The sequence below is a fragment of the Lycorma delicatula genome, chromosome 5, assembly GCF_047948215.1.
Source record: "Lycorma delicatula isolate Av1 chromosome 5, ASM4794821v1, whole genome shotgun sequence".
NCBI lineage: Eukaryota > Metazoa > Arthropoda > Insecta > Hemiptera > Fulgoridae > Lycorma > Lycorma delicatula.
Window position 1 is genome coordinate 57,722,240 of NC_134459.1, and position 25,614 is coordinate 57,747,853.

Sequence of the window (25,614 nt, forward strand, 5' to 3'; positions counted from 1 at the left end):
TTTATATTACTTACTTTTTTGATAATTTTGAAGTCTAAATTTTCATAAATGATTTTAAATATAATCAAATATAAGCCATTTAATATAAAAGATTTCAATATAAGCCAGGTAAAAAAACTACTATCTTTATGAGAACAATCAATATTAATATTTCAAACTTAATTCTCAAAGATTTTGACATATATATATATATATATATTTTAAATTTCTATTATTGTAAGTAGTACTAAATTTTGACACATAAATTTACCACCTACAGCCAACTAACAAAATTACTAAAACCACATTATTTAATTAAAATAATTTACTGTTTTGAGCTGAATTTTGTAAATATTGGTCATCAGCTGGTCAATTACATAACTAAAAATTAGCAAAATTTTGAGAGAGAGAGAGAGAGAGAGACACTTAGATCACATTTTGAAACATTGTCTAAGTGTATGAGGTGAATCTCATACACGATTGAGATGGATTAATCTGATAAGCCCAAAATTCCCAATAGGATAAAGAGTCTTTTAAGTTGTTCACAGGTGGAACTGCAGTTCAAACTAAACAATACTGATTGAACAGTAGTCATACAGTTCCACATAAGGTTACCATAGATTCAACAGGCACTGAGCCAGAAACCACAGAATACTGTGAGGAAAAAAGGTATTAAGTAAAGATGAGGGAGACTATCTACTACCTGTTACCAAGAAACAGAAAAATCCATTCAAAGAATTGCTTAAGTATTTATTTGGAGTAACAGAATAAAAATTTATTGCATTACATTAGGTAAAACTGTAAATGTACTAGTTTTCTAAAATTTCATAAACAAAGATCTAAAATCTTGATTTAACTAAACTGTATGAAAAACTTTGTTACTTTATTAACAAATTTAACTTATTTATTTATTTGCCCTTAACAAGTGCAGGCTGACACCCAGATATAATAATTTTGTTTTTTAAGATCAGAAATTAATTTTAAAGCAAGTGAAAATATTCCTCCAATCTTGATTGGAATTTGAAGACCGAATTTTCCTGATTAAAATTAAAATGCTATCACTCTGTAATGGATTTTAATGGAAATGTTATCATTTAAATATCAAATAATTAACAACATAAGCTGCTGTAAAAACAGATTAAATATTCATTTCAAAGCACAAAAAGAAAATTAAAATATGTATTAAATAAATTCATGATTTTTTTTTTAACTTATAATTTATGATCTACGTACATCATGCTTAATAATAAATTGTGATTTATGATAATGTACAATGATTTATTATTTACAACTAAATTTTAATGAAAGAGAAAAAGTAATCTAAGTTAAATTGAATCATGGTTATAATGTCTGAATTGATGCTGACTTGATTGAGTTTAAAATAGAGACAATTTTTTATTGGTTATTTTACTGGCTGTTATTTGTATTTATATTCTACTGGCTGTTATATTACAACTCTAAATTACCAGTTTGAGTGAGCAAAAATGATTAAATATATACTCTTCCATACACAAACACACATAATAGAAATTTTTTTTTTTTTTGTTCAGTCATTTGACTGGTTTGATGCAGCTCTCCAAGATTCCCTATCTAGTGCTAGTCGTTTCATTTCAGTATACCCTCTACATCCTACATCCCTAACAATTTGCTTTACATATTCCAAACGTGGCCTGCCTACACAATTTTTCCCTTCTACCTGTCCTTCCAATATTAAAGCGACTATTCCAGGATGCCTTAGTATGTGGCCTATAAGTCTGTCTCTTCTTTTAACTATATTTTTCCAAATGCTTCTTTCTTCATCTATTTGCCGCAATACCTCTTCTTCATTTGTCACTTTATCCACCCATCTGATTTTTAACATTCTCCTATAGCACCACATTTCAAAAGCTTCTAACCTTTTCTTCTCAGATACTCCGATTGTCCAAGTTTCACTTCCATATAAAGCGACACTCCAAACATAACTTTCAAAAATCTTTTCCTGACATTTAAATTAATTTTTGATGTAAGCAAATTGTATTTCTTACTGAAGGCTCGTTTAGCTTGTGCTATTCGGCATTTTATATTGCTCCTGTTTCGTCCATCTTTAGTAATTCTACTTCCCAAATAACAAAATTTTTCTACCTCCATAATCTTTTCTCCTCCTATTTTCACATTCAGTGGTCCATCTTTGTTATTTCTACTACATTTCATTACTTTTGTTTTGTTCTTGTTTATTTTCATGCGATAGTTCTTGCATAGGACTTCATCTATGCCGTTCATTGTTTCTTCTAAATCCTTTTTACTCTCGGCTAGAATTACTATATCATCAGCAAATCGTAGCATCTTTATCTTTTCACCTTGTACTGTTACTCCGAATCTAAATTGTTCTGTAACATCATTAACTGCTAGTTCCATGTAAAAATTAAAAAGTAACAGAGACAGGAAACACCCTTGTCGGACTCCCTTTCTTATTACGGCTTCTTTCTTATGTTCTTCAATTGTTACTGTTGCTGTTTGGTTCCTGTTCATGTTAGCAATTGTTCTTCTATCTCTGTATTTGAACCGTAATTATTTTTAAAATGCTGAACATTTTATTCCAGTCTACGTTATTGAATGCCTTTTCTAGGTCTATAAACGCCAAGTATGTTGGTTTGTTTTTCTTTAATCTTCCTTCTACTATTAATCTGAGGCCTAAAATTGCTTCCCTTGTCCCTATACTTTTCCTGAAACCAAATTGGTCTTCTCCTAACACTTCCTCCACTCTCCTCTCAATTCTTCTGTATAGAATTCTAGTTAAGATTTTTGATGCATGACTAGTTAAACTAATTGTTCTGTATTCTTCACATTTATATGCCCCTGCTTTCTTTGGTATCATTACTATAACACTTTTTTTGAAGTTTGACAGAAATTCCCCTTAATAGAAAATAGGAATACAAAACAATGGGCCGAGAAGATCATCCTCAGGGGAGTTGGTAACTGTGGAGTCATGAAATAACAAAAGAGGGGATTCAAACTGAAGAAGAGATGAAAGGAAAACATTTGTGAACTGCATTTACTCTGTTAAAAATAAAATGTACAGACCTAAAAATAACATAATTTGCAAATATTTGTATTATTTATCGAGATATTTTTTCTATTAAATTTATTAAAACCAGAAAATAAAATCCACCTGTTTAAAACAAGAAAATAATTTATGCGGTAAAATAAACAATTGAATAATGTGTTATAATCAAGTAGGTTTGTAGAGCAACCTAATGATACTCTGAAGGTTCTAGGTTTGATTGTTTTCTAAGTATTGATAATTTTTTCATAATTTACCATTTTCCTCATTTCAGAGACATACAAAGATATCTATTTAAAACATTAATAATTAAACACAATAGATATTTAGTAGTTTGAATAATCTACATATACCTGAATAAAAATAAAGATGAATTTAATTTTAGCACATAATTCCTACATAAAGATTACGAAATACATAGGCAAGGAGACAAATTATAACAGATAAAAAAATCTTTAAGTTTAATTCATCCATTTATAGATTGTATTTGGTAATTTGGGCTCAATTAAAAGTATTAACTCAAGAATGACTAGCCTGAGAGTGGGAAATACTAAATAACTAAACTAGAAATTTTCAGACCTTTTTGTAATCTCTACAAAATGTAAAATAATGTAAAATTTATAAAATAGCCAAATTCATAATGATGAAAAACATCATATGCAAAATAAATTAAATTAAAGAAAATACAGTCTTTCTGTAATAAAAAATATAAATAAATAAATAATATTATCTAATAGAATAATAGGCGGTAAAACTAATCTTTAAGATCACATTTACTGTCATAACATTAAAATATGAAACTGATTTTTTTTTCATTCCGTTTAATAAACAATGAGTTTATTTAGAAAAAAGTGTAACAGCCTTGAAAGTAATGTTAAATTACCCAACAAGCAACAACACAATTTCTGGTGAACTATTTTAACATTCTGTGCATCCTTAATAAATGCCCTTGGAATTGGATACTGTAAATAATTTCCTTTCCACTTATTTAACTAATTACAAAAACAAAAAAAAAATATCTTTTGACATTTTATTTAACCAAAATATTTAACAATTTTAAAATTAAGACGCAGCAAATATACAGAAAAATAAAATATTAAAAAATAAATCAATTAAAATGGGTAGGAACTGGCATATATTTATTGAATTTTTAATAAGCCAATTTTTTATTAAATTTCTAAAAATTCTTTCATACCATTACAAAAACAGACATTAAAAAGGGGAAAAACTGTACTACTTATTGCTGAAATAACTGTGGTGCATGGTAATGGAACAAAAATGGTTTTTTATTTGTAACCATTGGTAACAAAGTAATGAAGTGAATAATTTATCTGAATGCATATTACTATTCAGATTTCTTTTTTCTTCTCAGATTGTATGAACTTACAGGGACTGTTAAAAAAAAATATTTATTTTGTTTTACAGTATATTTATATTTTAAACATAATTACTTTTGAGCATGTATTAAGCAAACAAAATATGATAAAATTATTCAGAAACCTTTACTATTACAAAAAACTATTACATTCTGAAATCATAAAGTACACATGTACACACAATGAACAAATAATAGTATAAACTTACTTCTTGACAAACTAAACGATTAATCTCTTCAAAGAATCACATAAACTACATTTTACAAGGAGCTTCCTGTTTTGCATTTATTAACATAATCTGTAAAGATTCATTCATAACTACTACGAGGCATAAAATTGCTAGGAAATTGTTATTCCGTAAATTGAAAAAAGTTTGGCTTTATAATAACAATGTACATAAAAGGAAGTTTTTCATTATTAATATATATAAAAATTTATTTAGATTACATTTTTTATAGTCCATTTTTTTCTTCTTTCTTTTTCCTCCTTTTTTTCCCTTTAAATAACTATATATAATATTTTTCAACGTCTGCAAAGTACAGAACTAGAGAACACTCTTACCTTTACCTTTTTATGTTCAAAATGTTTTCGAGCCTAAGCCCATCTTCAAAGATATTTTTTAAAATAATTCTTCATCTGTTTATATTTGCACATTAAATTTTATATTGTTTTCGTTATTAATAATAATTTTTATGAAATAAAAGTAAAAAAAAAAATTAATGTGTAAATGTAAACCGATGAAGAATTATTAAAAAAATATCACTGGAGATGGGCTTAGGCCCAAAAACGTTTTGAACATAAAAAAGTAAAAGTAGAAGTAACAGTATTCTGTAATTCTGTATTTTGCAGAGGCTGAAAAAAATTTATACATATACATATATATATACACACACAGAAACTTGTATAAATATCAAATTATTTCTTTTTAATTTTTAAACTTGAATTATGTTCATTTTATTCTAATATTTTACTAATTTACATATTCTGTAAGCCCAATTAACAATTAAAGATGGACAGTTTGTCTGGCCTAATCTAAAGCTAATCAATCCTGAGAGTGCTACTAACTGATCTAAAATGGCTAAAGTATACCAAAGGGTACACAAATCATTAAATTTAGTGCACTCTTTTAAGTGAATTTGAACCTACATCCTGCATCCAGATAAAATAAACAACTAACTGTGAGTTTAAGAAATGTTTGTGTCACTATATTAAGAATGATTTAGATGTCTAGTTTCATCTAGCAAATATCTCAAGTAACAGGGTGGGTCTTTTGTACAATCAGTAGATAAGAAAAACACCAGTTAGAAGCAGAGGCAGAGTTGCCGCCTTCAAGTTACACAAATGCTAACATGCAATAGCTCTGAAACTCCTAACACTCTTAGTGTTGGTCCATTGAATTTCTCACTAAAACATACAAAATTCTATCAAGGAGTGTAAACTTCTTTTCACATTGTTAACTCCTAAAGATGATTTTTTTTATAGCTAAAATGAACATTTGGTCTTTTTTTAATTTTTGATATGTGTAAACTGTTTTAAAGAGAATTCTTAGTAATTTAACTTAGTAGATATTCAGTGTTTTATATGCATATCTCTAATAATATCTGTTAACATAACAATTTGATTTATCTGTAGATAAATCAGAATTAATGTAATTTTGTATTTAAAATTACAGACTTTTTTGAGATGTGGTTTATCAAATACACTAGTACTTTTTAAACTTATTCTTATTTTTTACACTTGACTAGAATTTTATACTTAAGTTAAAACTGAATTAATACACTACAATATTCATAAAATAAATTAATTTAAATATACTAAAATTTTCTATAAATTAAACTATATATTTTTTTAACATTCATATCTTTTGAGATTATTAAGAATAAGATTTAATGCACTTAAAACTTTAATAGGTGGATCTTACTTAAGGTGATATTACAAGCTATCTTCTTATGGAATTTAGTAATAGGACAGCTCGGAGAAAAAGATATTCCTGCAGTTGGAGGTAAAGTCGCTAATCTGGGGCAATTACCACACGCTGTAGTAGTGTTAACCAAAAATGGAAAGTGTACAGGAGCGATTATACATGCATCATGGGTTCTGACAGCCGGCCATTGTGTTACTAATTCAAACGGTTATCAAATTGCTAAAGGGGACATAAAGGTAAATAAATTATTTATAACAACTGGTACACAAATGTAAAAAATTACAATTTATTCCTCTCCCATTAAGAAATAAGTCTTCTGTGATTCCTCAAATGACAATGTAGAAAATAAATTACATAATACTCTTCTCTTGAACAGTGCTTATGTTCTTGGTTCGGTATAAGAGAAATAAGTAACTCTAAATACACATTAATATTACCAGCTCCTGCTTTTGCAATGAGATGACTCTCAAAAGGGTTGAGAAAATAAATCATAAATAACTTTTGTTCAGCAAATTAGGTTAAATTAGACCAAATTAAAAATGTTAAAAAATGGATGGAAATTAAAGCAAAGAAGAATATGATTTAGATAAGTTGATATTCATAAGCGTAAGAAAATATCCGGAAGTAGAACCTGTGCAAATGAGGCATTAGTTAATATACATTAGTATTCTAAAAAGAAGAATTTAATAGATATAAACAGAAATGTTGATTTTGATTATCACCTGTTAGAGTAGTCATATAAAAGTTTTCTCAATCAGAACACAGCAAATGATCTAAAGCCTGTATAACTGAACTGGTTTACACACCTGAATATTTCTAGATTACTAATTATTATATTTTATAATTCACTTACATTTTTCTTTACTTATTTTACTATTCATTCATATTTGAATAATTATTCTTTCTTTAAAAATAAAATTTCTAATTTGGATATACAAGTACTGAAATAAACTCATTTTATTCAGTTACCGTACAAGATTTTCTTTTGTAAAATGGTATATCTCAAATACTGTTGAAGCATTGTTTATAACTAATACCAGCAACAAGATTTATCAGAAATTTTAAAAAATGTTGGACAAACAATAATAACATATTATGAGTTAATTTATTCATTAAAATACTGACACACACCAATTATACTACACGATTCTTTTTGATACCAATTACAGGATCAATAATGATGTAAAAGTAAGCTAGGATTTTGTGTTCCATGATTATAATGACAGGCAAGTGTTCATGAGTGTTTTTTTTTAATGCATAGCAATTAATCATCTAAATTTGGACTCTAAAGAAGAAAGTAATATACAGTGAAGTACGATATTGTCACAGATCTTCTTAAGGAAAAAAAAGGAACCCTGAAAACAGTCACATTTCTAGTATGTACTAACACATTCCTATGACTATACTCTTGTGTGTGTGTCTGTATATAATTACTTGTGTCAGAAATATGAACTATATTAAATTATTATTTTGTTTTATGACAAAAAAAAAAAAAAAAACAGAATGGTAACTTAATAGGTGTAAGCCTTAAGTAAATATTCTCTTTACTGAATAAGTATGTTCACTCAAACAAAATTATAAAATCTGTAGTGATAGAACTAAAAACTTGGCAAATTAGTGAATAGGATGATTCAGTAGAATTCCAGTCAGTTTGGTTTGAGTGAAGAGACATAATTATTGGTATACAACAACTTTTAGTTGTAATTGAGTTATGGCTTTCAGTAGAATGGGGTTTTGCTGTGAAATCCTATCATAAAAACAGTGACTGCTCAGTGTGAATTTCAAAGGCAGTTTAATATTAATTTTAACTGTTCTGTTTGTCGGTCCATGAAATTAAGAATTGGGTTCAAATTTAAACTCTTTTTTCTTTTCAGGGTGAGAAACACTTTCATGTTATCATCGCCCAGACATAATGTATTTGTTTTAAAAAACTAACTGTTAAAAATTCACAATTAAAAACAATAAAAATCCAATAAAATGAAAAAAACCTGTTGCATAAGCAAAAAAAAATTTAAAGCTAATGTCTGTAAATTAAAAAAGAAAGGGAGCAAGTGCAGAAACAATATGAACACCATAGAATGTAGCAACAGTAAACAAATTGGATACAATCCATGCTGTTCTGCACATTGCTACTTTGAGTTGCTTGGATTGACTAAGTCAGTAGTGGATTGTATCTTGTAATCCAATTCCTTGCACTTAAACTCTTAAAAAATTCATGTGACTAATGTTCTACATGTACATGACTATGAAAACAGAACTAATCTTTTCAATATTTTTGTTGCTGTAGCAAGAGTAGTTTAACCGTTTATTGATGGCACTGATGTATGCTGATGTTTACTGATGCTAATTTAAATTTATTAAATTTAGCTTATAAACAAAACTTCTGTTATCAGTCTTCTATAAATTTCATAACACTTTGTGAAAGATCAATTCTCATTTCCACAAAGACAGAATGATGCGTGATCTCTTCACTTGAGTTATTGGAGCTTTTTTTTTTTTAAATAGGGGAAATACTGACACCTTTTCCTTTTTCCTGTTTAGCCTCCGGCAACTACTGTTTAGATAATTCTTCAGAGGATGAATGAGGATAATATGTATGAGTGTAAATGAAGTGTAGTCTTGTAGTCTCAGTGCGACCATTCCTGAGATGTATGGTTAATTGAAACCCAACCACCAAAGAACACAGATATCCACGACCTAGTATTCAAATCCGTGTAAAAATAACTGGCTTTACTAGGACTAGAACGCTATAACGTGAAAACAAACTGCTTAAACAAAATCACACCCGATCTACTATACATAACATTTACACAACTCTATAATCAGTTAATCAAACAGAGAAGAAAAAAGCAATGTTTACATCGGGCTTGAATGCTAGAACTCTCGACTTCCAAATCAGCTGATTTGGAAAGACGCATTCACCACTAGGCCAACCCGATGGGTACTAACTTCCACATTAGTTTTACAGAATTTGTCTCCAAACTATGCTACTTCCTAATATAGTAACAATGTGCGGTCAGACATGTCACACGACCTTCCAGCATGCAGTCTCTTCCTAGATGTTTGAAAGTTCAAGTATTCAATACACTCCGCACAATTCAGGAGTTGAAACAATTAAACCAATTAGTTGCAACTGAATTCCTATTGAAATGGAAATGTGGAAAAGTGAGGGGTGATGTATGCAGGAGATATACAAATATCAGCAGCAAAAATAGTGATCATTTTAAGGATGTTATTTTTAAGATACATGATACTGACGAGGTGCTTTAAGTGCTTTTACATAAAATTTGTTCATATGTTTAAAAGTTAATTAGATGAAAGAATTTTCCATTCATATTATTTGTAAATTCACCCGATTCATTGATACACTGTTTAACATTCAGTTTACTAGTTGGAAATAATATAGTTACAACGGAAAAATAAAAGGACTATATTAACAGAATGAACGTTAGCAAATCACATAATAAAAATATCTGTAAACAACATTAACTGTAACTTAAAAATTTTATGCATTTTCTTTTTTATATAATAAGGTCATCATTGAATTTACCAGAAAGTTGTGAGAAGGAAAAATATTAGTATCTGTCTGTGATGCAGAATAAGTATTAAGAAACATTGGATGTCTGAATCTCCTATAAAAAAGAATGAATTTTGCAAAAGCTTATCTAATATTAGGAAACAGTAGAGAGAGTATTTCTTTTGGCTTCCAGGTTTCATATAAATAAATAGAAACCACTAATTCAAAATGATTCAACAATATGAAATTTACAAACATGCGAAATTTGACAAAAACAATTTACTTACATGAACAAACACAACCTATTTAGTCACAAATATAAAAGGATTTCTTTATTACTTTAAAGAACTTCTCAAATCATATTTTCAAGAATTTAGAAGTTAATGGTTTTTAAATTTGTTAAAAATCTTTTTTAACAGGTGTTGGCAGGAGTTATAAATTTTAAGGAACCTGGACCGACTACCCAGGAGCGTGTTGCAGAAAAAGTTGTAGTACATCCCAGCTACAGCCATATGCGACTTGCCAAATATGATATTGCTCTATTACAGGTAAATTTTTTTTCTGTAGAAAAAATTCTATGCCAATTTACAGTGTAGTATAATAAAATGTAAATTATATTATATATTCAAAAGATAGCCAATTTTAATTTTGTGATTCTGTTAACAGTGCTGTAGTTAATCTTGGAAAGTGTGCATGTTTTATCTAGTTTTAATAGTCATCATTGCTATACAGACTATGTATAATCATGTTAAATGCATTTGGTGGATTATTATATAATGTATAATGTTATTTATTTATTTAGCGTATGGAATCAAAACACAACACCAACTACAGTCAAAATTACAAACAAAGATTTAACAAATTAATATATGCTACTGATTCTGGAGTCGCCATCAGAAAATCTTCAGGATTCCCTTCATAAGCTGTCCTAGGGTAAACTTCTGTGATGTGTCTAACAGTCTGATATTCACCACACTCACAAAGGGGAGTCGGTGTTTTACCCCATTTATACAGGAAATAGGCGCACCTACCATGCTGAGTCCGTATTCTGTTTAGCGTTGACCGACATGGTCAATGCTAAAGACATTTACAACGCTAAAGTAAGACATTTACTTGGCAAGTCAAAACCTGGCGGCCTTTGAGTAATACATGGGATTTGTTATTCTGCTTTGTGTCCCATTCTTGACGCCAAGCATCAGTTAGGTTAAATCCGTCCTCTGTGGCAGCAATTGCTGTTTTGATAGGTGGCTTTCTAGATCGAAGGCGGCCACATTTGGCATCCTCTATGTCCTCATGTATTGGTAGGTTTCGATTGTCCATAATCTTCTTGTACTCTCTTACAAGAGCGTTCATGCGGTGCCGGTTTGGGGGTGGTATGTGGCTCAATACCGGGAGCCATTCCATGGTAGTAGACCTGATAACCCCAGCAATCATCCTCATAGTGATAAGTTGAGTATCAATTCTATGAACATAAGGGCTGTTAAGCTACACTGGCGCACAGTATTCAGCAGCTGAGAAGGCCAGGTTCAGAGCCGATGTGCGCAAAGTGGAAGCCGATGCTCCCCACGTTGTACCACAGAGCTTATGTATAATGTTGTTTCTCGCTTTCAATTTTTCTGCAGTTTTCATTAGATGCTCCTTAAATGAAAGTGTTCTATCAAGTTTCACACCTAGGTATTTTGGTGCCTTATTGTGAAAGAGCCACATATCCTCGAACAGAATTTTAAGCTCCCTATTAGCGAACTTGTTATTCATGGAAAAGCCATCTCCGGAAGTACCTTACCAGTTTCTCCAGGTCAGCCACAGGACCTCCTCCGACTCTTCAAATGATCTACATTTTATTGGTAGCACCAAGTCATTGGCCATGCTTTTTAGATCTTGTCTCTGGCATGTCCGTAACGTAGAGGCTGAAAAGGAGAGGCGTAAGTACCGACTTGTGGCAGGCCGTTCTTGAGTTTCCTTGGCGAGTTTATATCGAATCCTATGATAAGTTGGAACATTCTGTCATTCAACATGTTATTAAGGAGGCGAGCTGTTAGTTTGCATGGGATTACACCGAGGACCTTTACAAATCATGCCTTCTCTCCAGACAGTATCATAAGCGGCCAATAAATCAACAAATGCAGCAGAGGTTTTAAGATTTCTTTGGAACCCCGCTTCAATGTACATTGTGAGTGAGAGAACTTGGTCGGTGCAACTTCATTTTCGTCTAAAGCCTGCTTGTTCAATTGGTATAACATCATATATCCTCTGACAGATTCTGTTGTAGTTGAGTCTTTCTAGTAATTTATATATCACTGATAGCAATGCTATAGGGCTGTAGCTCTTAAGAAAGTTTGCTGGTTTCCCTGTTTTAAAATGACTACTACCTTCGATTGCTTGAACTCTCTAGGCATGCTACCAGTCTACATTATGTCAGTGAAGAATCTGGCCAGCCAAAGCTTTGCGTATTTTCTGCAGTTTAATAAAAATTCTGAATTGACACCATCGAATACTGGTGCTTTTCCTGGAGCAACATCTTTGAGCGCCGACTCAATCTCTTCAAGTGTAAAAGGGTAAGCATACTTAGTCTCTCCCGCCTTCCTCCTCAAGTTTCTTAGTTCGCGTTTTATTTCAATTGTGTACGCCTTTTCTCTTGGTGCTTTGGATGTTGCCACTATGTGGGATGCTATGGTGAATGGGGAGACACTTGGTTTTGGTCTCTAATAAATAGGAGATCTGCTTCCTAATTTTCTTAGAAGTGTCCATGCATGACGATTCGAGGTCTGAAAGTTCAGGCTTCCCACCATTTCTGACGATTTCTGTTGTCTTGCAGCATCAAGGCTATGGAGAAGCTCGTCTGCCACCTCTTGATCGCCTGTCTCGAGGAAGCTTCGGTAGAGAACTTCGCTATTTTGGGACCACCCTGGGATATATTCTCTGCAAAACCCTCTAGGGATGCACTTCTTAGCGGTAGTTGTTACTGCTCTGATAAATCTGCTATAGTTTTTGCTGATTGGTGGTATCCAGTCTAGGCATTTATCAAGATCCTTAGAAAAATTTTCCCAATTAGCCTTTTTGCAGTTCCATCTAGGGCGGGGTACAGAGGTCATGAGAGAAATTTGGCTACCTGCCTCTATAACTGAACGGTGCTGGCTGTGGGGAAAGTCGCAGATAATTTTTCAGGTGACTAGCAGCGGCCGACTTTTGCCGTTGGTTGAGGTGAAACGTAGATCCGGGTTATACTCCCACCTCCAAGCTGCTTTTTTAAAAGTAAATTGGTCTTTAGCATCAAAGACAAGACTGAGATTCTCATCCACAGCCCATCTCACCAGAGCCTCACCATACACATCACAATCCTTATATTTCCATTGCTTGTGGTGGCTATTAAAATCACCCAAGTAGACCGTAGGATTAGGTTGTATTTGCATTACTGACGTTGACGGTTTGTAGATATTGGACATTGTTATACTTCCGATTTTAACTACAACATTATGGAATTCTCCATCTCCATGGAATTTCATTGTCCATGGAGATGGAGATGAGAGTGGCGTTTTCTACATCGTGTCTAACGTAAGTAGCGATGCCGTACGCATCATGGTATGTGGCACCAAGTAATTCATATCCAGGTATTTTGCCTCTTTTCTGCAATTGTTCCTCAGTGTTACAATGTGTTTCCTGGATTGCAACCAGATCAACATTGTCAGTCTTCAGTAGTTTCGATAAATACTGGCTCTTAGAATAACTTATGCTTTCCATATTTATGTGGCAAATTTGGACCGAAGGTCCATGATTTCTTGTTGGCAAGCCCTGAAAAGGACTGTTGGGTATATCTAGCGACATGGCCTGCAGTTCGTAATACTGTAGGCTTGTGTATCGTGGTCAAGAGAACCTATCTTCTTAGTTTGTCTGACTGCCGTATCTGCTAGCTCATTTAGCATTACCCAGGGTGCACCACGTGGAGGCAAACTACCTTTACACCCCATCTATAATGTTAGAATGTGTTGAAAAATATTCTATATTAAGTTTTGTTAACACTTTGGTGATACTACATGGAAATGAGATATTAAATACAAGTATTTGGGAACAACTCTTGTCACAATGTCAAAAATGATTTAACTTAAGTGGAAAGTGATCAACATTTTTGTAAAGCATTAGAAGAAAAAAAATTATTTATTGAAAAAATTCAGCATTTTTTCTTTTTGCTTGATGAATTAATTCATCAAAAAGTTTTTGAAGCTTGTATATGAGAATATAGAAATGTAATTTTGTAGCCTGTGAAAAAAGCTATTCCTGAGCAGGATTCAAACCGGGTGATTTTGTTAAGCATTGTAATTTTTCAAATTCAGCTTCCTGGATTTTTTGTTTTATTTTACAAATCAAAAAAACTCCAAAGGACTTTTCTAACAAGAGTAGTAATGTACTGTTTTTAAATAAAATTTTAATCTTTCCAACTTTTCTTTTTTATATTCAACTGATTAAATAATTTTGTTCAGAATTAAATTCTTTACAAGTTTTGTTTACATATTTTATGAATTTATTACCCATTTAACAGAGTTTTGTACATCAACCATAAGAGACAGGGTTTTTTAACCTAAATTATTGGTTTTCACTCCACATTTCTCAAAAAACAACTGCAGATACGATTCTGGGATCTATTTTATTCTGTTTGTCAATTCAAAAACCAGAAGCGATCACTGGTTCTGCTTCTTAATTAAAATTTCAGTATGATCTCATTCACCATGGTAGCTGAAATCCAAGCAAAATTTTTCACGAGCTGTAACTTGCAAACAAAGCATTTTGGGATATATGTTTAAATTAACTTTTTCCATTATTTTCGCAAGTAGAATAGGTTATGAAAGTCCCAGGAGAACTTCATTATACATTCTGTTTTATATTTCCTTTAAAATAGGTTTCCTGTGGTAGCTACACACCATTACATAATAAATTCATACGTTTTTGGGAACATTACTCGAATCCATCCTTAAAAACTTTCTTCAACTACTTTATTGTGTCACTGATGACATGGTTGGTCTTTGTATCACTTTTCTTTAAAACTCAATTTTAAGTGAGGAAACAAGTAAAAATCAGATCATTTTTAATAATTCATGTAAGTGTGGAAATTCCAGAAATATTACATTGTGGCATAAGATTCATCTTGACTATCATGAATTAATGTGTTGAAAAACACAATGCATTTTCAGCCAATACTGTGGTAATCTTCAACTTCTGATGCTGTTTGAAGGTGGTTGATTCAAAATCATAGCTTAGTAATTCTGCTTCCATCCGTGGTAAAAAAATTCAAACTTCTCAATGAATTGTGTAGAGGATGAGTACCCAATACCTGGAGCGCTTTGTTTCTATGAATGGGTTTGTCTGTCTTTTTCAGAAACAAGACAGAGATTGGTCCTCTGATTAATCAACATCTACTGGTGGAGTCTTTTTTTTTACTATTCGCCCTTTCTGTTACCATTGATATCTTCTTGCTGGGAATATTTGGATGTTTTGGTTAGATGCCCATTGGATCTGTATATGATTACAGGGACTTTAGAGTTACTGTGTTCTTGGAAGTTGTAGGATTTGGTAAATCAACTCTGACTCTGAAATAAATAAATCTGAAGATTGTGTTTCCTACTGAACCTCATGTTGGGGTTTATGTTCTGCATAGCCTAGCCAAACAAACAATACAAAAATACCTGGCAAACAGCCTCATAACCTCATTTCCTATAGATAATTTTTAAATTTAGGTAAATTTTTAAAAATTATCCTTAATTATGCACTTAAGTTGATTTGAAAAATGTAGTTATGCTTACTTTATGTTTACCTCTATTTTTTTTTAATTAATGTTTTGAATTGTTAGTTTTTCAGATATAAAATAATCTTTTTAATGATCTGTAAACATGTTTATAGCTATGTTAGCTGTTTGAATTCAATTAACATTGTCTTAGGAATGATTAGCCTTAAGACTGAGCAGGACCTACTATCACTCAGTAAAATATCATTGTAAGTCAGATTTTCATGAAATTGAGATCTTTATACTAAATGATTCAGAAATTTGTGTTCTTTCAAAAACAATGCTGTCTTTAACTCATATCTGTTTTAAAAAATGTCACTGAAATTGGGTATGTATTTTGTTTTGAAGTTCTAACATTTGAACTGGATTTTTCTCAAAATGGTCATTTGGAATTGACACTACTTAACTGGGTGTATGATTTGTACTTGCAATCTATTGAGGAGCAACTTAATTAAAAAAAAAAATAAAAAATACACTGGGAAAGTAAATTTTATAATAATATTAAAGAATATTTGTTAATAATAATACTAACAAAAAATCTTATTGTAATACAATAATTAAAAATAATTTCTTACTTTTATTTTTAAGGTGACACCATTTCAGTTGAACAATGCTGTATCTGTAATTCCTTTTTCAAAAAAAGAATGGCCACAAGACAGTAGAATGCTAAACAGAAATTGTACATCAGCAGGATGGGGTATGTTAGCAGGACGTCAAGTAACAAGCGTTCTTCATTTACAACAAACAACTGCCAAACATGGCATTGATTCCTGCCCCTGTATACACAAGTAAGAAAATTTGTTCCTAAAATTACACATGAATAAATGATAATAAACTTTCTGTATAGCGTAAATAAAATTTCAGATTACTTGTTCTGTAATGCTTTTATGTTTACTACATTAAAACATGGATAAAAATACAAAAATAAAGTTAAAAATAACATTAAACTAAAAAATATTGAGTATTATAGCACTCTATAGTTATCAGTATAAACCAGCCTTATCCAAACACAAAACTACTGCTTTTGTGTGATAGGCAGAACCACAATTTGCACAAAAATCTAAATTGAATTTTCCAAAAGAGGTTCCAAAGATTTTCTTGTGAAATTGTATATATGTTAATTGTTTAGAATAATATATTTTGCACAAACCTTCACCATCTACAAGTCTCATAAAATTATTGAAAAATAATTATTTTTTAAGCTGAATTATTGATTTAAATTTGATTTTAAGCTTAAAAATTGAAATTTTCAATACATTTGACAAATTTTCAATATATTTTTTAAAAGTTTTAAATGATGAATGACTAAATATTTTGTGCAAATGTTTAAAATTTCTCTATTTAAAGAACTTCACATAATGCACAGCCATTTTACAAATAATCATTTGAGGGAACTCATAGTGATATACAGTAATGTCAAGTTATCATATGACATTCATATGTTCATTAAAAGAAATTTATTTAAAGGAACTCCTAGACAAGTGTTGCTATGTACATGTGTTGTGTGTGTGTGTGTGTGTGTGTGTGTGTGTGTGTGTGTATAGTTATTCTCTTCATAGAGTAAATAAGAAAGATTCTGCACCCTTAAATTACTTTTTAACTGATCACTTTCAAAAACGTTTTATTTTTATGGATCTCAATATTTTGGTGCACTTCTTTTATCTACACAATGGTTGTACTTAAAAACTCTTAAAACACATAAAAACAAATAAAAATAGTTTAACTTTAAAGTTTAAAACGCCCAAATATGTTTCTTCAAAGCCATAAATGGAACTATGTACTAAATTTAAATAAGATCTATTTGAGGTTTGATAAAAAAATTTGTATAATTTTTAATTCCCCAAGCTGGAAACATTTCGATTATAAGTTAATTTTGATTGTGGTCTACTTTTAATCCTACACCTGTCTACAAATCCAGAAATATAAGATGAATAGTTTGGATTTGATAACCGAGTAAAAAGTTATGTATAGTCGTGCTCAGTAATATACAGGTACATACATATTTCATAATGGAGGGTCAAGTATAGTAAAGATCTTTAGGTAAGATTAATATACAAGAATGAGCTCTTTTTATGTAAGAAAATGGTTCCATTTTTACTTCCTTGAATGAAGTAAAGAGAGTATTGTGATTGTCAAAAATGTTGGTTTACAGATTTCAACGGAGATATTCATTTTGATCATCCCTGAATTCAGTTTGACTAGTTTTGGCGTGACATCTGTGTATATATGTATCTCGCATAACTCAAAAATGATTAGCCATAAGATGTTGAAATTTTGTATTTAGGATTATTGTAACATCTAGTTGTGTACCTCCCCTTTTGATTGCAATTGACTGAACTAAAAGTGTCCAAAATCCATACTTCAGCACTTTATTATCCACAGTAATAAGGCCTCATTGAGAGATTTTCAATGATAAACCATAAGTGGTACATATTTTCATTAGTACCAGAGTTATAACCAAATAAAATCTTAATTAATGAAACATTTAGATCTTAAAAAGGGAAGGTACGTCAGTTCAAATCAGACTTCTCTCAGATTTTTCTTACTCTTTTTTAAAATTTAAATATATTGATTAATTAATAATTATTAACCTCTAATTGTAAAAAAAAAATTACGATAAATAGTAATTCAATAACAATAAAAAAGAAAAAATGTCAGAAGTTATTAATGAAATAAAATCTTATGTACTTTTCATTTAAAAAAAAAAAATGTGTATATGTGATTTATTAGGCGTACAAAGAAGTCAAGTGGTATCCACATCAGATTTTTTAATAGGGTTAATCAAAGTCTGAAAAGATTAATCTTATTTCTAATCAAAAACAATTAACTACATAATTTACTTTGTATTGGGGAGGAAACGATTTCTTCAATAGAGTACACAATTTTTCAATTAAAAATTGAGTACCAAAAACTAAATACCATCATAGGTACCATTAAGCATCCACAAACAATCCTTAACCTTAAGGATATCTAACCGTATCTAGGTAAGGTATCCAAAACCTATGCATATATTTTTTGTATTACAAATATAAGGATTAAAATTTTTTTTAAATGTCTGGCTACAATCGATTATTGCTAAATAAGTAAATAATAAAAGTATTGCTTAAAATTGTGGATTTTAAAAGACTACCTACAAGTTTCACATTTCCGTAGATCAACCAAACACCTTCCTTAATTAGGATTAATTTAGGCTTCTAATATCCTAAAAGGATTTTTTTTTAAGTTTAGATGATGATCCCTGAAACAGTGTTGAGTATTGTAAATGAAAGATGATCAATCTCAATGACATACTGATCTCATTAAACCTGTTCATTCCAAGAAGAGGTTATGATCAATCATTACTCTTCACAGCTTAACTGATGATGACTATTCTGTAGTATTATTACCTGTTATGACATTAACATTTTTTTCTTGTTTGATGCAAATTTTTAAAGCTTATACATTGGATTTATTTTCATTTATTAATAAATTAAATTATTATACTTAAATATAATTATATTATAATTACTATATAATTATAATTATTATAAAGGGTGATTATAATTTAATCACACTTATAATTATAAATATAATTTATACTAAAATAAAATAAACAAACAAAAATCAATTAAACAACTAACAATTAACATAAAATAATATTTTCAATGCATGCTTGAAAATAACCTAACTTTACAAACCAAATACAAACACAGTATTTTCTTAAAATGTGGCACTAAAAAGTATGATTGTAGTACAGAAAAATCAATCTGCTTTTACAGTTGGTTTAAACTGGTTAATATAAAGGATATTATTTTTCTGAAATTAATATTTTTAAGATTCATATTATTCCCCTGATAGTTAGAATTTCTTATGAATTGTTATATCATTACATAATACGAATATTATTGTTATATACAGAAAACCTACTTCTAATAATATAACAATTCATAAAAAATCAAATCACCCTTGGCCTCATAAAATTAACAGTTACACAAATACGATTAATAGAGCAATCAAATACACACAACAAAGAAAAGTTAAATAATGAAATTAACATCATAAAATATATAGCGGCTGAATGATATGATACTATTTTAACTAAAAATATTTATAAAAACAATTATCAAAACATAATAATAAAATACAACCTTATAAACAATACATACTAAGACAAAAATATATATTTGATAGTAAGACACACTATCGTATGTACGTACGGGCACACGGTAGCTGGTAGAGCTTTCCCTTATTCCAACGTAAAAAAAAAACTAGCATACAAATCTAATAACGATATAATAAAATATTAAAAAAAACAAAAATAGTAATACTAAAATAAAAAATCATTGTGAAATTTATAAAATTAAATGTAACGATTGTGAAGGTATTGTATAGGAAAAACAAACAGATCCATTAAAAGATTTATTGAACATTACAGAAATTACAAAAATAATAAATTAGGTTTATCTAATGTGGCAGACCATCTAAGAAACAACAAACATTCTATTTTTGATATTAACACTAACTTAGAAATTAATAAAGATTACATAAAGTTAAATATATTAGATTAATATTACATATATAAATACAAACAAAATTTCAATTTGATAAACGATCTGATAGTGTTCGCGGGAGACTGTCTTATAAAAACTTCAACAGATAGCAGCACGCATTGGTTTGCTTGAAATTTCTACCGCCACCTCCATTCGGTCGCCCTATTCGAATGTCTGTGCCACAAACGGCTACTGAACCTCCAAACAGTTTAGCGACCAGTATCCTAAATAGCTCTAGAGCTAATCTAAAAGCATGAGCGGAATAAGCGTGATACCATACACTACTCGCTTGTGTGTCCCACCGCCCACTTGTCATATATCACTAAAATGGGTAGGTGCACCCCGTCAACTACTAAAACATATATGACTATCAATAATTAAATTTATCTCGTCAAAGACACCAATTCGCTGCCACGCCTAGGTCGCTGAATGCCAGAAAGTACCTGTCCACCAGTAAAGCGCTTGGAGCTTTAATCTGGCTAGTAGCCAGCCATATCTCTCGGTTAGCTTTCTACAACAGCGTGGTAGGAGTCTTTTCCCGTTAGGTAAACTAGCATATTCACTCGCCGCTTGTGAGTGGCCAATTTTCCCCTTCACCTCTAAATTTCAAGGTGGCCTGAATTCTGGCCGCCGACCCCCAAGAGCTGGGCAGTCGAGCATCATGTGTTCGTTCGACTGGACCTCCCCGCACACGCACGGCTCATCAGCTGCCAGGCGGAACCGAAACAAATATTGGTTTATATTTACATGCTTGGAGAGCAGTCGGGCTCCCGTTGCCCTTAAAAACGAAGGAGAGGCATACCTTCACTCCAGAACTTGTATAAATCTATACAAGGACCTTCCCTTAGTCGTGGCGTGCCATTCTTGCTGCCATGTTTCCATCACGAGGCTGTAAAGCCTCCTCCGCAGGTAGGAGATAGACAACTGCTCGAAATTTAGAACGGTGTATTGAGATCATCGTTCTGCTCCGGTACAGGTCCGGCTCGAAACCGCATCCCAAATACCTCGGCCTCCCTGCCTCTTCACAACTTCCACATGACAGTCCGAACTTTCACCACTGAATCGATTGTTGATTAACGATGCAGAACAGTCGCAAACTTTCTCTTTTGAACTGGGAGAAAGTTACATCGACGTCACTTTTTTGACGGGCGACTTGCTACGAAGTACAAGTAGTAGTACATCGAGGTCTTGCCCGAGGTCAGTGTGAGCGATCAAATGCCTTATAACGTATGAGATCGTTTACGAAGGCGGTCTAAGAGCTCCAGATTCAGGTTGCTATAATCTATGGAGCCTGGATCAGGACAGGCTACGGCGCGAGTGCGCAACTTCCTTGCAGGGGTTGGAATGGCGCATGGAGGAGGTGAAATTGATGGCTGAATAATTCGGCCGGGCCATCAAGACTGGCTGCGATAGGGTCCTACGTCGCCCTCGGTCAATGGACGAACTCTTAGGAAGTGGCCAGTAAGCAGGTGCTTCGCCTGCCGCTTACTAACGACTTCCAAGATCATGCCATGGTCCCTTGTTTTCGTAACCCGGGAGATTTGGTTTCTTTATCTCTTCGGGTCCAGAACCGTTTTAAAGGTTAGCTCCGTCGCTACCGACGAAGCCCCCAGACGAGATTTATGCGTGACCACCTTGACAGTGGCCCGTTTAATTTTGGCCGTCGACGCCTGAACTGGCGGCGGTGGACCAACCCGCTTAGGCACAGGTGTGTCAATAACTGAAGCGAAAGAGACAGGTTTCCTAATTTTCTCTTCCACCTGTTTAATAAATTCCTGGAGTTCGCCCGGAGCCTCATCCAATAACGGTTTGAAACCCCAATTTACAGCAGCATGCATTTAAATTAATACACTTTTCATTATTTTAGCATTTTTATTCTGCCATAACAAAATTATTTCAATCATGATTGAGAATGAATTCCGCAAAAGTACTTCATGAAATATTAAGGTAAGATAAATGTCTTATCTCAAAATTCTGTACTACGGTTCATTTAATAGAATTTAAATATAAATGATACAATATATAAAATAACTCTATGAAATAATAACATGTATGAAATGTTAATAAACATTTTTAATGTTGCAGAGGATATATACTGAAACGTGTTGTTTGTCTGGCAGCAGAATCAACAGTAGGTATATGTTTTGGTGATTCGGGTGGAGCTTTAGTATGTGATGGTGAAATCGTAGGTGTGGCACATATGGTAATGGATAAGAGATCTTGCAGCTTTTTCAAAACACCTGATTCGACTATTCGCTGTGAATCATCTTATGTATTTGGAATATATATGTACACTTGCCCCTATCTTAATTGGATAAAACAATATGTTCCAGGTGTACCATCAACTCCAGCAAGTTGTAAAGCATCTTCATTAGTCAATTTATCATCAGTTTTACAGACAATTTTGGCAGTTTTAATTATACATAAGATTTATGAAAGCAAACTATAAATGGTATAAAAAATAAGTGAAACTTTAAAAAAAATTAACATGTATGATAGAATTATCCTTTGCATGGTAAAAACCTTTTTTATTTGTCAGTTGATTTTCTAAAAAATAATTGTGTTTTTTTATATAAACCATCATAAACTGTTAGTCATTACACATATTTACAGGATGTAATTAAAATCTAAATGCAAATTGCACCAGATGCAAGACTAAAATAAAACAGAACTACAAAAATGGAATAATGTAGAAAGTATGGATACTATTCTTTAGATGCATAATCATAATTACGGTCATTTTGGCACTAAAATTTAGAGGTGGCATAGTTTAAATGACTTTACTATGCTATTTAAGCACATTTCTCTGCAAGGTTGCAATTTTTTTTATTTACAAATTTTAAATGGTACTAATTGAAATAATTATTACCTAACACATCAACAGCATGCATTGAAATTACACAAATCACTGTTTATTTGATTATCTTTGTGAACCACAGCTTATAAGGATAAATGCAAAGTGCACCAAGCAATAGTAAAAGATTATTTATAGCTTCAGCTTATACATTTAATTCTCATAACACATTTGAATTTTCAGAAACCTACTGCTTGAGATGTTTCAGACAGTGCAGAACTATCAGGTTGTAAGAAAGATTCAGTTTACCAAATTACCCAGGAACCTTTATGCACATAAAAACCCATTTTTCTTTCTTTACATAACCTTTTGGTGAATGAATATATTTTTTTTAATACAAAAGTTTGTTTATTCATTTTTTAATTTTAAGCAGCATTGACTAATAAAACAGCACTTACTAAATACTGACAATTTACAATTATCCATTCAAAAAAGTATCAAAATTGTTTACCATCAGTAAACAGTATATTATCCTTTGTTTGTGTATTGTTTGTAAGTATATTATTCTTTGGTTGTAGGCAAGATGGTGAACTACCCTTATAAGAGACATTCCCTGTATGGGTTCATCATTTTCTTTCCTTATGATTTATTTCTTATTTCTTGGATAAATAAAATGAAAACTGGGTCAGCCAATTGCTTGATTCCATTTATGATGTACTATTGGTTGGTACTTTCTACTAGTTGGCAAGGAAGCTTTTTTATAAACATCTTGTATGGGTGGCATACCTCTGCCTGAATACATCATTTTCTGTTTAGAAGTTGAATAAAAAACAAAACTAGTGGCTGCAGGTACTTACTGTGTAAAATCAAGTCTCCTTCCACATAAATTAAACCTACTTTTATCCTTATCTTACATCTATCCTCATATTTTTCAGAATGCTACACTTCAGATCTTACAGGTGCAATTGAATATTTAGCTTATAAGAATAGAGTTTATTGCCTCTATTTAAAAGTTGGAATTTTATTCATAAAAGGTAAAATTTTACTTGATATAAACATCAAATATTTTCTGTTAAAAGAATAAATAACTATTTTTTTTTTTATTCAATTTATTTGACAACTTTACATCATTAATATATTTATATAATATATATTGTTAAGTATATTGATTAAGAGTTAAGTTTTTTTTTTATGTACTTCACACAAATTTGTATATGCCATTTTGCAATTTAGCAATCTAGCAAATAAAACGTCACAATTTTGTGTAGATATTTCTCACTTTAGCAATTAAAGCTAATGTATCTCTCACCTGATAATCATTTTAAAATAATAATTTAAATTACTCTTAGTTCTAAGTTGATAATCAATTCAGATAATATTTTCAAATTAGTTATCAGGTAAAGGTTTTTTAGCTGATGTAAGCAAAAAGCAATAGTAGAACAGCAAAATTTACAGAAAAACAATATAACCAACATAAATTGGTGAAAGATAATGAAGAGGATTACAAATATCTTTAAAGTAACTTTATTTTATAAAACTAATATGAAATTTGTTTTGTAGATGATTTTGTAATATTGTAATATTTTGTAATTTTGTAATATTCACAAAAAATAAATAATATATTAATAAGATTATAAAAATAAATAAAAGTTTATTTCAGTAAATTATAAGAATAGTTTATATGATTCCCTTCAAAGTGAAAATATATTCCTGCTAATGTCGAAGATATTATACCTTAATTTAGAATTTTGGGAGCAATACCTCTTCAAGAAAATCTGATAAACCATGTGGACTAGAAAGCATTTTAAATCAAGTATATCCCATGATTGCATAAAATGTGTAGATGAATTCTGAAGGTACAGTAAAACTTTGTTCATACTCTGACAGTGCTCTACTTTAATAATTATATACAGTTTTTTTTTTTTTTTAATAGAGGAACAAGGAAATAATTTGATGTTTGGGAAATAGTTTGATCAATATCAGATCATTTTGGCATGTTCACTTAACTATTTGTTTTTTAAGGAGGTAGAAAATTATTATATTTTAAATCTGTTTTCAACTAGCAGTTGAATAATAAATTTTGTATGGTCTTTTTTAAAGTAAATACTCAATTACTAATTGTAATTTGAGTAAAAAAAAATTATTTAGTGTGTAATTTTAATGCTCTATGCATTAAAATTCTCTGCTAACACTGTGAATTTTATTTGATGACTTGTCAAGATCTTAAAAAATAAATATTTTGAATATTTACTACACATTTTGTAATACTATTTATTTCTTTTGTATTTCTATTTGCAGCAATCTGCCAAAAAAATGTTGAAATTAAAAAAAAAGCAAAAAATGGGAGCTTTCAAAATAAAGAACAACAGGGAAATGTTTAAAAGTAAATGGACTGATACAGTTTAAAATGACAAGATCTATAGAAGCTTTTAAAAGAAAATATAGTAATTTGAGTCTACTTTAATGTATTTCTATTGTTAGTTAATTTGTTATTAGAAACAAGAGAAGATAAAAACAGAAACATGAAATAAATAACAGAGGATTTAGGATGCAGAAAATATATAGAGTAAAAGATTACCAAACAACAAAAAGAAATGAAAACTGCTTGAGTAACTGGTTAAAAAGATTAAAGTTCTTTACATGTAAGTGTTCACATGTAAAAAACTTATATGTTTATTAAAT

The 25,614-nt window shown here is 30.8% G+C and overlaps 1 protein-coding gene and 1 long non-coding RNA gene across 4 annotated transcripts in view; one reads left to right on the forward strand and one right to left on the reverse strand.

Moving 5' to 3' along the window:
* Window positions 1-18,939, reverse strand: part of LOC142324981 (uncharacterized) — a 37,057-nt gene extending 18,118 nt beyond the window's left edge. For all 3 annotated transcript variants that reach the window (XR_012756462.1, XR_012756464.1, XR_012756463.1), the window contains exons 1-2: window positions 18,744-18,939; window positions 16,185-16,385 (exon numbers count right to left, since the gene is read on the reverse strand). This is a non-coding gene — a long non-coding RNA (uncharacterized LOC142324981). The remainder of the gene's footprint in view (window positions 1-16,184; window positions 16,386-18,743) is intronic.
* LOC142324980 (cationic trypsin-3-like) overlaps window positions 1-24,599 on the forward strand; it is a 37,808-nt gene extending 13,209 nt beyond the window's left edge. Inside the window, exons 2-5 of the mRNA XM_075366186.1 lie at window positions 6,306-6,555; window positions 10,256-10,384; window positions 16,198-16,397; window positions 22,224-24,599. Of these exons, the coding sequence (XP_075222301.1) occupies window positions 6,306-6,555; window positions 10,256-10,384; window positions 16,198-16,397; window positions 22,224-22,587 (943 nt within the window). The 3' untranslated portion in view covers window positions 22,588-24,599. The remainder of the gene's footprint in view (window positions 1-6,305; window positions 6,556-10,255; window positions 10,385-16,197; window positions 16,398-22,223) is intronic.
* The last annotated feature ends 1,015 nt before the right edge of the window (window positions 24,600-25,614 follow it).